The sequence below is a fragment of the Rattus rattus genome, chromosome 1 (assembly GCF_011064425.1).
Source record: "Rattus rattus isolate New Zealand chromosome 1, Rrattus_CSIRO_v1, whole genome shotgun sequence".
NCBI classification, from domain to species: domain Eukaryota; kingdom Metazoa; phylum Chordata; class Mammalia; order Rodentia; family Muridae; genus Rattus; species Rattus rattus.
This window is the reverse complement of record NC_046154.1, coordinates 53,611,443-53,627,517: the sequence shown is the minus strand read 5'-3', so window position 1 is coordinate 53,627,517 and position 16,075 is coordinate 53,611,443. Positions and strand designations below refer to the sequence as shown.

Sequence of the window (16,075 nt, the reverse complement as noted above, 5' to 3'; positions counted from 1 at the left end):
CTGACAAGGACTTGTATTTGGCACAGGTGATGGAGAAGTAGCTGAGGAAATCATTTGTCCATTACAGAGACCCTCACATGCCAGCTAATCCGAGCGGTGGGCTGTAGGCTCCACAAATGAAGTCAAGGTCAGCGCCGATGCTGACTCTGCCTAACACTGTGCATGACCCACAGAAGGCAGCCAAATGCTGCCGACTTAAACGAGGAGACTGAGATTTTGGGGAAAGGGAATTAAAGAATGAGACATAAAATTAAGAGGCAAAAGCCTCTCGTCAACCATGTTAACAACTGAAAGTCCTGGTCTGGTCTCTCTGTTATCAAGGAACTAGAGAGACATGCACTGGGCAGCTGGTGCCCGTTGTCTTGAGTTTTGAGAGACAGGGCAATGAAAGATGACTGGATATAATTCTAGAGAGGTCTGGGTATGATAGCACCTGGGGCTAAGGTGTATTTGCACTTCGTATATGTGCCCTCTCATCTTTAAGCTACAAGTTCAAGGACTCTGTCAAACTCAACCTTGTGTTGAGTAAGGGCCTTCAGTAAATATTGGCCTAAGAAGTATATGCCTAGTCCCCGTAGTAACATGGGTGTCAGGATTACCCAGCACACATCGAGCCCTGTTAGGAAGTTGATTTATGACACCTCACGGTTCATTGCTTTTATCTGGACATCTTTCCACGGGACAAGCTCTCTTTTGAAGCAGAAGTTAATGCTTAGTTATCTCAGTTGCCACTCTTATTTAATAAGTTTGTTGTGTGCACGGAGTGCTGCAGAATATCAGAAACCATTTTCAGCTAAACCTGCCTTCATCATGTTCAAGGTGTAGTGAGCACACGAGGCATTGTGATAGGCACATTCTGATAGACAGAGATGGAAAAGGAGACCCACTACATGAACCAGGTAAACGATAGCAGGTATGAGGAAATGCAAAGGCCGTTATAAGGAGAAACAGGCTTGGTCCAGAACGGTAGGTGAGGCCTTGAATGGTGCTTTTGCACATTGGTCCAGGAGAAGAATATTTCAGACTAGAAAAGCAGCAGGTGTGTTCGTAAAACAAGCCTTTGGGGTCAGTGGAAGGCTTATCTGGAACGAAGTGCAAGGGAGATGCTCTGGGGCCTGGAGATTCCAAGTCATCTAGTAGAGTACTTTCAACAAGCACTAAATTTTCAAACAAAAAAAGATTATGATATGGTTCATGATTGGGTCAAGATCACTAGTTTGCAAATGAAGAATAACTATAGTAAAGAGACAAGATGCCCATCAGTTGGGGCAATTTGTTCCTTACAGAAAGGCAAATGGTGACAATCTGAGTTTAATTCTCAGAACCCATGTGAGATGGACAGAAAGACTTGACTCCAGAAAGTTGTCCTTGGACCTGTGTACTATGGCGTGCCCCTGTCCCCAACACTATTTCTTTCTTTCTTAGAAATGAATAGTACCCTGAACAGTAACAATGGCCACATAAAGGAAGTGTAGAGTTCGGAAACACAAACACAGTCTGAGACAACATCACTAAGGCTTGTTAGAGATGTAGGTGAGAAGAGGGATTTTTTTTTAAATACCTTTGTAATGATTTATTTTCTTTTTATGTGTATGTATGTTTTGCCTGCATATATGTATGTGTACCGCATGTGTGCCTGGTGTCTGGGGAGGCCAGATGTAAGTGTCAGGTCCCCTGGAAATGGAGTTCCAGGCAGTTGTAAATGCCATGTAGGTGCTGGGAACCAAACCCATGTCCTCTGCAAGATGATCCCATGCTCTTGTCCACGGTGCCATCTCTCCAGCCCCAAAGACACTTGTAATTTTTTAAATGGAGGATCTTAGAGGATGGAAATCTGTGAAGATTAAAAATAGAGGTAAAGGATTTGCAAGGAAATTGAATTGCCTGTGAATGAATTGACTGTGACTTGCTAATTTGGATGATAACTCGCATGCTTATCAGTCGCTGGAGATGTGAAAAGCCTTTGGGGTTAACCCTTGCACCGTTCCGTTCTGAGCCCACAAGCATTTGCACCTCATTCTGTTATGTGCATAGCTGGAAATGTGTCAATTTATTTTTAAGATACTTTTTATCCGGTACCTGTGATCATTTATATTGATAGGGGACACTGGTGTGTGGTAATACACGTACAGTGTATAGTGGTCAGGTCACTTCAAGAATGTTTAGTGTCAGTTTTGCTATAAAATGCTATCTCTAGACAGAGCAGCAGAGCCTGATTCTAAGGTGGCCCACATGGAAATGAAGACATTAAAACATTTCACCATGGATCTGTTCAATTCCTTGTTGTTACACTTTTTCCGGCAGAATGAAACATTGTGACTTGGGTGTTTTTGTGAAGATGACTTCTACTCTTTTGTTCTCTCTGTGTCACTAGTGGGAAGAAAGGACAAGCTTGGTCCTTTGACAACTGTGTTTAATTTTCTTTCAAGTCCCGTTCCTACCCCGGGAAGATGTGTTTTGTCCACAAAGCACTGGATGGAAATTCTTCCCTTTTAAGTCACTGGCCCTGCCTTATCTGGCCCTTCCATCTCCAGTTCCTTTAGCGGTTACTACCTGCAGGCCAACTAAGCACTGACCCAGGCTTTGTGAATATTGGTACCAGCAGGCCTCGAGCTGAGCTAAGAACTCAACAAAGATTTTGCAGAACATTCGAATTTCTAAAAATCTACTTGGTTATAATATGAAACTTACAGAAAATGGATTGCATTAATTTGTAATTCAATAACAATACCTCTCGAATCCTGTGAACAGACCAGTGGGGTGAGAACTGTTTCTGCCTAATTTTTAGCCTTGCTTCCCTTCATGTTGCAGAGAAGAAAACACTGTAGACAGTTATAGCAGGGCTCCAGGAGGCAGGTTTAGAATCTGGGGTTCCTGGTTCCAAATGAGTCAGAGATTTCGTTGCTGTTTATTTTCTCCTCTTGTTTGAGAGAGGCCCTCACTGTCTAGCACAGTGCTGCTCAGACCTCAGATTCTCCTGCCTCTATCTCCCGAGCGTTAGAATCATAAACATGTGTCGTCATGCCTGGCTTAAGTGAATTTTTCTTATAATGATGGAATAATTTGACTGAAAGTGAAATTAGCAGTGAGGATGGCTCACCTGTCCTTTGAGGTGCTACATTACGTTTCTTCTTAGAATTCAGGGCTATTGAATGACTCCTTCAGTGATTAGCTGAATGTAAAGATTTTACCGTCTAGATTTTGTTTCTTAGACTGAAACCAGAACCGTGTTCCTGCAGCGGTGTGTGCCATTTCCAATGGGGATGGGGGCAGAGATAGGTCACTGCATCTGTGAGGATGTTAGTGGCAATCTGTGAGGGTGTTAGTGACAAGGAGCATCCTCACTCCAGAAGCATCCACTTGCAGGGAGCTGAGTAAGAACCCCACTTTCTGGATTTTCCTATGTCGCCTGTACTGAACAAAGGATGAGGAACACCTCGATGCATCCAGGATTGGATTTCGCCTCCTGCCTTTTATGAATTTTAAGTAGAATTGGTTTTGTGATTTTTCTTTTAGAAATCTGAGGTGTGGGTGGGTGGAGGGGGCGATAGTTAGAGGGCTATCCTAGGCCTAAGGAATAGACGTTGTCACCACTGAAAATCAGCCTATAAACTGTTTATATGCTTTATGGTACTGAAATTGCACAGCGTTTTTAAATCTGAGAAGCATTCTGGCTGTTAGCTCTTACCCCGTGTGAAGCTGTCCGTCTTCAGTCGTAGGGTTAGCATTCTTCCTCCAGCACATCAGCCCTTAGAGCTCCGTGCCTTTCTTTTGCAGAAGTGGGTGGTTTGGGCAGACCTCTCTCCTTCGTGCCCATAAGCTAAAAGCTGGACTGTCTCATCTCCAAAGTCACCTGCTAGCCAATGTTCTTGGTTACAATCTTTGATGTCTGTGTGGTACAACTCACATTCGTCTGCTGTTTACTGAAAGAGGAAATGCATAGTTTGCAGTCTCTGGGGTAGCCTGAGACATCGGCCTCCAAGCTTCTGTATTTCTTCACTTAGCAATAGTGACCAGTTCCTCACAGGTCTCACCCTGGGCAAGACCCCCAAAGGTTAAGAAGAACAGAGAAGGAGCACCCCCTTCAGCTTTGTGTCTTCCAAGCAGGAAAGAGGAGTGTTTATTAAATAGCATAAAGGTACACCCAGACCATGAACCCTGTCTATTTTACAGTATTCTTTCCTCTTGTGCTTAGCCTTCTCATACTCAGCCTGCTGGTGAAGAAGATCCAGATAAATGCTTGCTGAGGTTTTATGTTCCCTCCCAAGCCTCCCAGATGTCCCCTGTCAACTGCTTAGCTTCTTCCCAGAATGATCAATATCTATATGCATATGAATGTGTGACCCGAGGTCACAGTGGAGCTACCTGTTGGTGATGTGTTGTGGTGAGGAAATGGTAGGGAAGGAAGGTGTTGTTCTCTGTGATGGTTAGGGGGAGGCACCTGGTGCTCCGAATGCCTCACCATCCAAGAGCCTTGGAAACCACCTCTTGTGTCCAGCATTGCTGAACCCAAAGATCTAATCCTTATTGCTGATAAGAACAAAGAGAACGTGACTTATCACTCCCATCTCTGAGGACATGGAAGGAAAAGCCCCTTTCTTGCAGTGTGATTACGTGTTATTTGACAGCTTTTCCGTTTGCCCATTCACTTAGGTGTTTGAATAAGGGAGGAATGGGGGAGGTTGAGGATCCCTGGCTTTATAAATTCTATGGCTCCTTTTTGAAGTGATTTTATTCTCACCCCTTTCCTCCACCATTCAGAGTTTAAATATTTGCCAATGCAGATGTTCGATTTTTATCTTAGCTCTTTCTTGGTTTAACTTTATTCTTGTGGGCAGTTACGTGGAAGATAAGGAGTCCTTGTTTTTAATTCTTTTCAACTGGTGTTGCTCAAATATTTGGAAAGCAGCCACCTCCAAGAAGCAATGAGCAGACGGGAACCTGGCTCAATGGAGGTGAAGAGCTACCTCTCATGTCAGGGGCCAGTGAGCCCGCAACCATGGGCTCCACTAGGGCCAGGGAGTGTGTGAGGCACAGGCGTTCCTACGTCTGCACCTTCCCTTGAGACTCTTGAAGCTATTGGTGTGCTGTGGTTTCTTTGTGTGCGATTCTTAAAACGGCAGTTGCAGCAGCCAGCTAAGACCAGCTTGACCTGAGAGCTCCATTGGGAGTCTCTGTTTGCTCGCCACTCCCATCAGAACTGATATTAGCTTTGCTTTTGGAGGGAGGGAGGGGGAGAGAGAGACAGAGACAGACAGAGACAGACAGAGAGACAGAGACAGGGAGGAGGGACAGAGACAGACAGACAGAGACAGGGAGGAGGAACAGAGACAGAGAGAGAGAAACAGAGAAAGATGGGGGGGGAGACTTTTACACTTGTCTCTGCAGTTTAGCAGTGATTAAAAAGAAGCAAACAAATAGAACGCTCCCTTCAGCCCCTCAGCCCCTCAGCCCCTCAGCCCCTCAGCCCCTCAGCCCCTCAGCCCCTCAGCCCCTCAGCTGCTGTCACACTGGCTCTTCCTATGAACTCCTGAACACTTTAAGCCTTGCTCTTCTGAGAAATCCCCAAGGATTTGCTTTTTAAATCATTGCCTTAAAAAACCATATCCATGAACAATACCACATTTCACCACCACCCCGGGAACCCACACCAGGGGTTTGGTTTTTTTTGTGTGTGCTGTGATAAATTGGGCCAGCTTCCCTGGACATGTTCAGAAAAACCCAGGATCCTGAATGATTTGCCTGGCAAATCACCTTCCCCAGGGGATTCAGACAAAGACCAAGATACAGATTCAGGAAGTAGACCCCAAAAGGGGTGTGTGCGCCTGTCTTCCCTTTATATCTTTTTCTTCCTAAATCAGGGCTCCGCTGAAAGTTGATTTACACTGTGGATCGAGGCTGAATGGAATCCAATTGGAAGTCACTTGAACACTGTTTTGATGTAAGATTCAAAGCTTCTGCAAATTTATTTTATCTTCTACATTTGCTGATCTCCTGCTTGTAAATCCTGTTGAAGGAGAATAAAACTGACTGCAGTCTGATGGGAATTAAATGTCTGAAGTTCAAAGCCGTTTGCACATCAGAGCAAGCGTCAATCAAATGAACATCTTGCAAGGCAGGCAGGGAGTGAATTTCTCCTTGGGGAAGAGATCAAAGTGGGAGTCACAGCCCTGTTTTCTCCCTCGGGACAGCAGTTCGATCAGTTGTTCATGAAAGTAAATCCAAAAGGAAGGCTTTTCTCCCTCTCTCCTTTCTTTCTTAAGGGGGTAGGGGAGATGGAGTTATTCCTCTAGAAACTGAATTCTAGGTGCTGGCTTTATCTTATGAAAATAAGCAGAGAAGTTGGATTTAATCCAATATCTCTTTTTTTTAGTAGACTCAAGTCTAAAGGAGTGTTAAGTAGAATTTCTTTTTCTATTGCTACCTTTTTAAAAGCATAAATATAAAGAGTGAGATGAACCAAACCATTTAAACTGATCATCTTAGGTGAAAATGCATGCTTTTTCTAATTCTCAACCTTTCTGTAAACCTGGATTTACATACATACGAATGGCAGCTGATATACCCCTGGTTGCACACTGGTTTAGGTAAGTCCTAGGGATAGCTGACATGTTTTTATAAAGAGTCTCAACCATGATCTTTGTTTCCATGGGCTCCGAATCTGAATGAGTGACTAGCATGTGGCTTTTTATAAATCGCTTTTCTAAAGGGCACATGTGCATTAAATGTGTTCCTGCCTTTGGGCTGGTGACCATACTTTCTAGGTCGGGAGGTCACCAGTGTATCAAGACGACTAAGCAGGTTTCCTTCCCATTTTTAGAGTTGAGCAGGTTTGGAGTCTGGACACCAGCAGGGATTTATCCTGTGTGAGCAGAGAGGAGAGTTGGGAGATAATCCCCCCTTCATCTTTGCCTCTAGTTGGCCTGCTAGCCCAGACACTCTTCCCCTCCCCCTCCGCCTCCTTTTTCTCCTCTTCCTCGTTGCTTTATGCCTTCCCTAGACATCTCTGACCAGCACCTCAGTGGCACAGGCCGTGAAGAGAGCGTCAGGGTGGGTCTATTTCTAGGTTTTACATGAACTTGCAGGTAGATGGGTGCATGCGCAGTGACTAAGGTACAACACGGACTCCAGGGAAACTCAAAGCAGTCGGAACCAGAGAGAAAAGACAATCTGAGAGCTGCCTGGGGGCCGGTTGCCTGACAGGGCTTCATAATTGCTTATTACTGTCCTTACCAATAATCTTTTTCTTTTCACTTTTTTTGGTGTGTGTGTGTGTGTGTGTGTGTGTGTGTGTGTGTGTGTGTGTGTGAGAGAGAGAGAGAGAGAGAGAGAGAGAGAGAGAGAGAGAGAGAGAGAGAGGCTGGGGGTGGGGGTGCAGACTGGCACTGAACTCTGAAATCCACCTGCCTCTGCCTCCAAGGTGCTAGGATCAAAGGCAAGCAAGCATGCGCCACCATCACTGGGCAAGCAGATCTGTATTTGATAGAGGGGGGGAAATGCTAAAATGAGTAAGATAAATTACTCGTCATACTTTTGGATTTTTATTGATGACATCATTTCAGTGTTTATATTCCTTTCCCCCTGAAATTTATATTCATGAAACCGAATCACCACTGGATTGTGTTAGAAAGTGAGGCCTTTGGGGAATGACTGCAGAAACGGTCCCAGAAGGCTGCCTTGCCTGCCTTGAATTCAGTTTTCCTGACCATGGCATTATGTTAAATCTGATTATAAAATAATAATATAGACAAAAAAAAGCACGCCCACCCCACAAAGGCAAGAAAAAGACACAGGATCTTAACTAGAAAGCAGAACAACTCCAGTCAGGTCAGAGGTAAAAACTCATCCTGAGGGGAGCTGAGGAGGAATGTAGGTTGATGAGACAGACTTGAGGGGAGGGCACACTGGACGCTGGCGATCAGCAGACAAGCATGTACTGGGTCTGGTGTGGTCAGAAGGGAAGGCTGTGAGAGCTAGAAGAGAAGCCTGGGAGATATCAGTGACAGTGATAAGGACACACACTGCGTTGTCAACTGTTTTACGGCCAACCCAGGTGCGTGGATCAGTGCTCTTGTTAGCGAGCCGCTTCCACATTCTCATTAGTGCTCTTAGAGCTCTGCTCCGTTGGTTTTCCTGTTTCCAATAAGCCAGCTTTCCAATATCAGCCCTCCAAGGGTGGGGCTCAGAGCAGATGTCCCGACCGTGGACACCCTGTCAGGGCACACAGGGACTCTGTCTCAGCCAAAACGTCCCTGGTAGGGTGTGCCAAACGCCATCCTGTATTGCCCTTTTCAGTGAGGTTTTCCTTCTGGGTCATTTAGAAGCAGAATGGTGTGTGTCTTGTCTCAGCAAAAGAGTTGGGTCCAGAATTCAAGTCTTCTTTGCTCCCTTCCCTTACTGTATAGCCTCGGTCTCACTTGTTTTATGTCTCTACCGTGGAATAGATAGGTGAAAGGGGCTTCAGAGTTTGCATGATGACATCTCACTATGAACTACAGGCAGACCTAGGTGCTATTCGATTCTCTTGATCCAAACCAAATCCAAAGACTCTGTCCTCGGGAAACAACATCCAAACGTGCTCTGTCTTTGAGTGTCTTAGACATACTTCAGAATACCTGTGCTCCTACAGAAAGCAATTCTCTTAGTTTATTTGTAAAAGTTGTGACAACACTGAAGGGCTTTCTTGTTCCTCAGAAGCAGTCAAATTCAGATTCCATGCCCCAACAATAAACTGATCTCTGCAAAAGTCTACCTCCCAGCATGCATTGCAGAAGTCTACCTCCCAGCATGCATCCTGAGAGTGACTTGTGTCCAGACGCCATCTATGTAACTTTGTATGTGCTTTGTAACCATTCAGTGAGTCAGTGCTCATTTGTTAAACCATCAGGAGCCGTCCGCGCACCTCAGAATGGATGGACATATGAATTCATGAAAAGTGGGTTAGAATGAGCATCCACTGTATAAAAACATGCTAAAAATTAAAAATGCTAAGTCTTATGATTACAACCATTTAAACTATTTAAAATTATAAACCATACTTATATATTTATATATTATATTATAATATATTTATATACTATATAAAACCATATGTATTATATACATTATATTATAAATATAGTATACTTATATGTTATATTTATTATATATTTAACATTACACACTATGAACTAGCTATTTAAATATAACTATTGAAACTAGCTATATATTTACTCCTTTCTCACCCGTTTCGTAAAGTTTAGCTCATAAAATCCTTACATTAAAAAAGAAACAAATACAAACAGGGAGATGGCTCAATGGATAGAAAGCTTGGTGCACAAGCATGAGGACCTGGGTTCAGCTCCCCCAACCTGTATGAAAGCTGAGCACAGCAAGGTGCTGCTGTAAGCCCAATACCAGGAAGGGCGAGAAGATACTGGGGGCTTGCTGGTGAGCCAGTGTAGCCGCAAAGCAAGGTAAAGACCCTGCCTCAAAGCATAAGGTAGAATGTGATAGAGGAAAACACCTAATGGCAACCTCTGGCCACCTCACAGAGCCATGCACACACACACACCCAAGGGTGCACACATACCCCCCCCCAAATAGAATCCCAAATTTAACATATAAGACAAGCTGTTGAGAGAACACAGAGGCACTTGACATACTTGTAAAGGCATCCAACCTAAGGGGAGATATTTCTTACAAAGTATTTACAAATAGGAACATGAAAGATAGCCGGACAATAGGAGAGCCTTCTAGACCTCGCTTGTCCGATATGGCAAGCACAGTTCAGTGACTTTTGGCACTTGACATTAAATAAGCATGAAAGGTAGTATCCTGTTACACGGGCCACATTTCAAATGCCTAGTAGCTATGTATTATGGTACTGGACCTATCAAAACACACATGTATTCATTATCCAAATTTTTCTGAGCCCCTCTGGTGTAGTCCACACTTGAAAAAAATTTTTTGTTTTGTTTTGTTTTTGTTTGTTTTTTGTTTTTGTTTGGTTTAGAACAACGAAGTTTTGTTAGAAAACAGCTACATTGAGTTTCTCTGTGGTTGCTTGTACACTAAAGTGACAGAGTGGACGTGTCCCACAGAACTCATGGACCACAAGGCTCCAAATGCTTAGTATCTGGCCTCCTATGAAGGCATGTGTGAAGGGAAGGACTTCTGTTTGCTAGTGCACAGGGACAATGAGATTGTGGATTATTGTGTCACTAGCATGCATGTAGGTAGCTGGTACTGCCTTAATCTCTCCTTTCTCCCCACCCATGGCTTCGAAGGGAGCAGTCTTCTCATCTAGACAATTTGGAGCAAGTCCAGAATAGAACCACTATGTGTGTAAAAGTAACAGCTCTTTGATACAGAGCCAACATTGTTGATTGGATTCTAAACTGGGCAGGTGGCTAGAATAAAGGGTTCTCAACACCCAGTTACATAATTCATCCTTGAGATGATACTTTAAAAATATTCTACAGCTGGAGAGATGGCTCAGCAGTTAAGAGCTCTGACTGCTCTTCCAGGGGTCCTGAGTTCAGTTTCTAGCAACCACATGATGGCTTACACCATCTGTAATGGGATCTGATGCCCGCTTCTGGTGTGTCTGAAGACAATGACAGTGTCATATACATAAAAAAATCCTCCAATTTTGAGGGGTGGGGTTTGAAACTGAGGTGAAAACAGCTCCCTTGCTTATAGGCTAAATCTGGCTCAATAGTTCTTATATTTTATGAGTTAATGGATAATCCAAGGTCACGAATGAATAAATGGATCTTGAGTTTAGAAGTGACCCTCCTAGAGCTTGGTAATAGAATTTCATTCATTTGCTGGTTAATTGATGAGGTATACACTGTGTGCATCACAGGGTTTAAAGAGTTGGCATTGGGTTGAGTTTATTGACTGCCTCCTGGAATCTTTGGAGCTCTCTCTGCATCCAAAGTAGGATATAGGGAAACTGAAGCGTTTTGTCCTTCCTACTGCTTATATAAACATGTTGGTGTGTACAGCTTGACTTTTTGGCTACGTTATTGGGTTCTTATATCTACCACACTTCTCCAACTCTCCAACCCCCTAACACTATGTCAGAGAGAAAAAAGACTAGAGGGGAAAGGAGTTGTCGATCTCATTAGACCACTTCCTGCTGATTAGGGGCATTGAGCTCCTTTGGGCAGTGTTGGTCTTCATTATTAGATAGCCAATTTCTTCTTGTCTCTTTGCTTAAGACAACACCACCAACAGGAACCAGCAAAAGCACAGAGAACAGCAGCCTTCCCACCCTCTTGGACTCTGACATTTTTATACTCCCGAAGAGTTCCCAGAACTGGAAATGTAAACTGTCTTCAGTCAACAGAATCACTCCCCTGTCAGAGCATGAGACAAATCATAGTCAGCTGCTGTGGACACTCCGAAGCAGCTCCATATCCACACCTGGGATTAAAACAGAAACATAGCCCAGTAATATAACTTCTTTAAACAAAATTCTCACTACGGGTGTGGGTCTGAGTGTATTCTTTCAGATTATTGTTTTCTAAGCAAATGATTTACTGGCCCCACCTATGACCAGTGTGGGCACTAGCACTGTTCTGTCTTTCATACTAACATTGAACTACTACAAGGAAAAGAGACCTCAGCTTTCTATGTGTGATGACAGGGTAGGAGCCAGTCCTGAATCAGGTACCAAGAGAAGCATATCCACACGTTACTCTTAACCCTTTTTTAAAAACTTTGTAAAGTAAACTTTATTTATTTATTTTCAGGTTAAGAAACTGACTGTTTCTCAATGTCAGACATTTAGTTGTGAGTGACAGGACAGATAATTCCGCTCCACAGTTTGTACACCCCTTTACTCGTGTCCTTAGACTTGGCCATTGGTGCTCAGACATAACATAGTGAGAAACTGTTTCACAGCTATGCCATTGCTCATGCCTAAATCTTGTCCTCTACTTCGTATTTGCCTTTATCAACAGTAATAGGTCAAGTCCCTTGAGTAAAAATTGCTTTTAAAGGTCAGTTTTCTTTTAATCTCCTAGCATTTCAGTTTGACTTCTAAGCCTTCTAGCTACGGATACTCCTTTTCCTGAGCACATTATTTAGAATAAAATTTTAATTTTTGGTTATCCTTGTTAAGTCACCATCCTACTGCTGATGGGCTGGCCTATTCATACACGATGTGAATGAAATTTTTTTTATCAATTATTTTTACTAGATGGGAAACTCACCAGGTACGAATTGCTAATCTGTTTCTGTTGTTTCAGGTTTGACGGGAACTTCAATACCAATGTGTCTAGAACAGTGAGCTGTGATCGACTCTCTACTACTGTGAACAGCCGAGCCTTCAACCCAGGACGAGACTTAAATTCAGGTCAGTATTTGGTTTTTCATTTCCTAAAGGTAAACTTCACCCCACAAATGCACATTGAACAAATGTATTGTCCCAAGCATTTTTGTTGACATTTTAAAGAAAGACATCATCTACTTAACTGTACGTGTTTCTTGGGAAAGTTAACTCTGTAGGAAAGAAGGGATGACTATCAGGTAGGCGTGTATTAAGCATGTATTAATCAGCCATATATATGGAAAATGCCAAGTACTGAACCAGGCTCCTTGATACATCATCTCGTTCTTGGAACTTTTACATCTTTTATTTTAAAGGCCATGTCAGTGACCACGCTATTGCTATAATAGAAGGTGTTCGCTTTTATTTGCATTTGCGATCTGTAATCTTTAAGTTTGTTTTAGGGTTTTCTGAATGAACAACGAGTAGAGTTGGCACAAGTACACTATAGGCTGAGATTGCAGCTCCTTTATCTCACCACCGTATGCAGTGGTGAGAGCTCATAGGAACTCTGTTCATACAGCAGCTCCCAATTCCAAAGTACCATGATGCCTCTCCTCCTCTCTTGACCTCAAAGTTATGTTCCAAATTTCTCTCCTGTTTTCTCTTGTGTGCCCTTGTGTACGTTGGTTGAGAGATCTCAAGATCTAGAGGCTTCCCCGTTTAAAAACTGGGACAACTTTCAGAAATAGCAGCTGCCTCAAGTTTCAGATTTTACCAAGACCCAGAAAGGTTCTAAGCCTTCACATTGCTGGGAACTTGACAGAGCTAATCCTTAAGCATGAAGGCCTAAATTTCCCAAACACCAGAACCCTTGTAGACATATAAAACTCAAGAGAGAAGCCAGAAGACCAGAGTATTTACTTATAGGACCCCATCCAGGCTCTGCCTGGGAGAGAGATTGTAGTCTTTGGGAATTGTATACACAAACCAGGGAGTCTGTTGGGCCTAAAAAGAAAGAGTTGAACATTTTAAGTTTCTCGGAGATAATGAAACCATAACTGCTAGATAAATGATCCAGCCTTCCTCTGCCAAGCACGTACTCGGAGCCAACGCACATCACATATTCAATCATTTTTATTTGGTCAGAGAGTCTGGAAGTCTTCTGGAGCAGGTGAGGTTTACTGCCACACAGGAAGTTAAATGAGAATAGTTTTCATGAAAAGACAGCATATAAAGGCATGGGGTAGGAGAAGAAGGTTAACTGTGGAGGATTGCACAGTTAACACGGGCCACAGAACTGACACGTGATCCTCAGTGCTTCTCCTGTGTGCTCAGCAACACAGGACGTGTTGTTGCAATAACAGCCTTCGAGTAGAATCAGATGTAAGTCTTTCCCCCAAAATACGCCGGGCAGCTTAGCATTGTCTGTGATTCAGAAGTGTTAGAAGGCACACTGACTTGAGAGGTTCCCACTAGAACTAATAAAGAAAAATAGAACAGTGTCCCTTACATAAGACCTGGAGACCCATTGCATAATTTTAATAGTTATCTTTTAAGGATGATGGAGTAGTCTTAAATTCAATCTGAGTACACATTTATCGTCAAGAAAAGATAAACATAATGAAGGAATTACAGATTATAGTAGCCCCTCAGGTTGGTTCTGTGAAATTTTTCTGTGGACTATTTTCTTTAGTCCGTATAAAATAGTGTGACATTTACGGACAGCATTTGTGCTTCCTCTCATATTCTTTAAATCGTCTCCAGATTACTTATAATACCTAATATCATGCAAATGCTATGTAAATGGTTGCCACACGGCATTCTTTTGGGAATGACAAGCAAAGGTGTACACCATTTTGTACATTGAGGTGTTTCCGCACATTTTCAAGTTGCTGCTGGTTGAATTCACAAATAGAGAAGGTTGTTTTCAAATGTAATTTTTATGCCTTTTAAGTAGACAGTGCTTTTGTTAACATGTCTCTCTGATAATAGATCGCCAGGCTGATGTTGACTTTCTGAGTTTCGTTCATTACTTTCTGGTTATTTGCTTGGGATTATAAGAAAGAGCAGGCTGAGGTTGGGGTGGGGGTGGGGATTGCTTAGTAGGAAAAAGTACTTGCCACACAAGCAGGAGGACTTGAGTTTGAATCCCCAGAACCTACATGCAGTCGAGTGTGGTCGGATATATCTAGAGTCCTAAGCTAGATGGAGTTGGAAATAGAATCTCTTGAAGCTCATAGGCCAGGTAGCCTGGTATACATAGCAACATCCAATGAAAAGATATCCTTTCTCAAAGAAGGTAGGACGAAAGGACGGACACCTAAGGCTGTCCTTGCGACTTCTATGTATGCTGTGGCTCATGGATGCCTACATGCGTGCATACATACAAACTATGCATACTATTTATGCAAACACACAAGGATAAACTGGGGAAGAATGAGGGTGGTTCATGCACACAGGAAATTATGGAGCCTAGAAGGACACTCCCTTGCCTCTGCTAGGGCCACCTACCTCAGGAAGGACTAAGCCTTGACAGATCTGGAAGCAGCCACAGCCAGGGCCTCGCCCCCATTTCCTTACCATCTTTTATCTATTCATGGTTTCTGACAGCAAGCTCATTGTTGGGCTCTAACCCTGCCATTAATAATAATAGCACCATATCTTTTTCTTATTGAATACAGAAGCAATTTTTCCAAGTCGTTGCCACGTAGGCGCTAACTAGAATAAATATACATAACTGGAGTTTATTCAATAAGAATTTATTAAACACCCTGCCTCATGATAAACACTTGGCCGGAAGGTATAAACAGAACCAAGAGCTTATTTAGAGGTTGAGAGTTACAGATTATAAACAAATAGACAAGAATTGTACACCAAGGGATGGTGAATACTACTTCGTTTTGACTATGCCCTGTCCCCACACACATCCCCCAAAACCTTAGGTCATAAGACTCTGCCTTCATAAAGGGATTAATGACAATTTTCAAAGAGCTTGAGTACAATCTCCTGCTGTCTCTCACCCCGTGGGATACCGCCTGCCGTGCTGTAATATAGAAATCCCTCAGCAGATGCAGCCTCTCAATCTTAGACTTCCCAATCTCAAAAACACCTTCTTTGCTTGTACTACACACTCAGCGTGTGGTATTCTGTTACAGGAGCACAAAACAGATGAGAACATGTGTGACCAGGCAGACATAACTTGGAGATGAAGCATAGGGATCTCTGATGTTTGGAGCTTTGGGACTTCACCCTTTTACACAGGGGCTCGTTGACAATGTCTGAATAAGTAGGCCTTGGAGATCGTGGACCTAACTGAAGGAAAGGGGTCCAAGGCAAAGGCTTTGACTTTTCTTTATGCTCAAAAACTGCAGAACCACCAGTGTGGCTGTGGTAGAGCCTAGGGGCATGATCATGGAATAGGACATTAGGTCAGATGATTTGGGACCAAATCCTGATAATCCTGATTGACCAGCCATTGTAGGACTTCAGCTACAGTTCTGAATGCAGTAGAGGGCATGTGGAGAAGGGATGGGTAGAATGTGGGAATAGGAATCAAGAATGGAATAGGATCTCTGGGAAGAGTAAAGTTTTAGGTGTTTAGCAGATACTCAAAGAAAAGGATCTCACAGCCGCTTATGCAAGTCTGGAGTCTAGGGATAGAATAGATGCTTGAATTTGGAATTCATTATGTCTACCTAGCACCTATATCATATGACTATAATCCTGTAGTAGGCAACTAGAAAAGAACCCCAGAGATAGAATCTTGGGGTCTCTTGGCACTTAGAGGACTCTGAACAAGAAGGAATCAAGTAA

The 16,075-nt window shown here is 43.1% G+C and overlaps 1 protein-coding gene across 1 annotated transcript in view; it reads left to right on the top strand.

Moving 5' to 3' along the window:
• The window catches only part of Cachd1 (cache domain containing 1), a 223,501-nt gene that overhangs the window by 125,744 nt on the left and 81,682 nt on the right, over positions 1 to 16,075 (top strand). Inside the window, exon 4 of the mRNA XM_032901775.1 lies at positions 12,240 to 12,346. Within this exon, the coding sequence (XP_032757666.1) occupies positions 12,240 to 12,346 (107 nt within the window). The remainder of the gene's footprint in view (positions 1 to 12,239; positions 12,347 to 16,075) is intronic.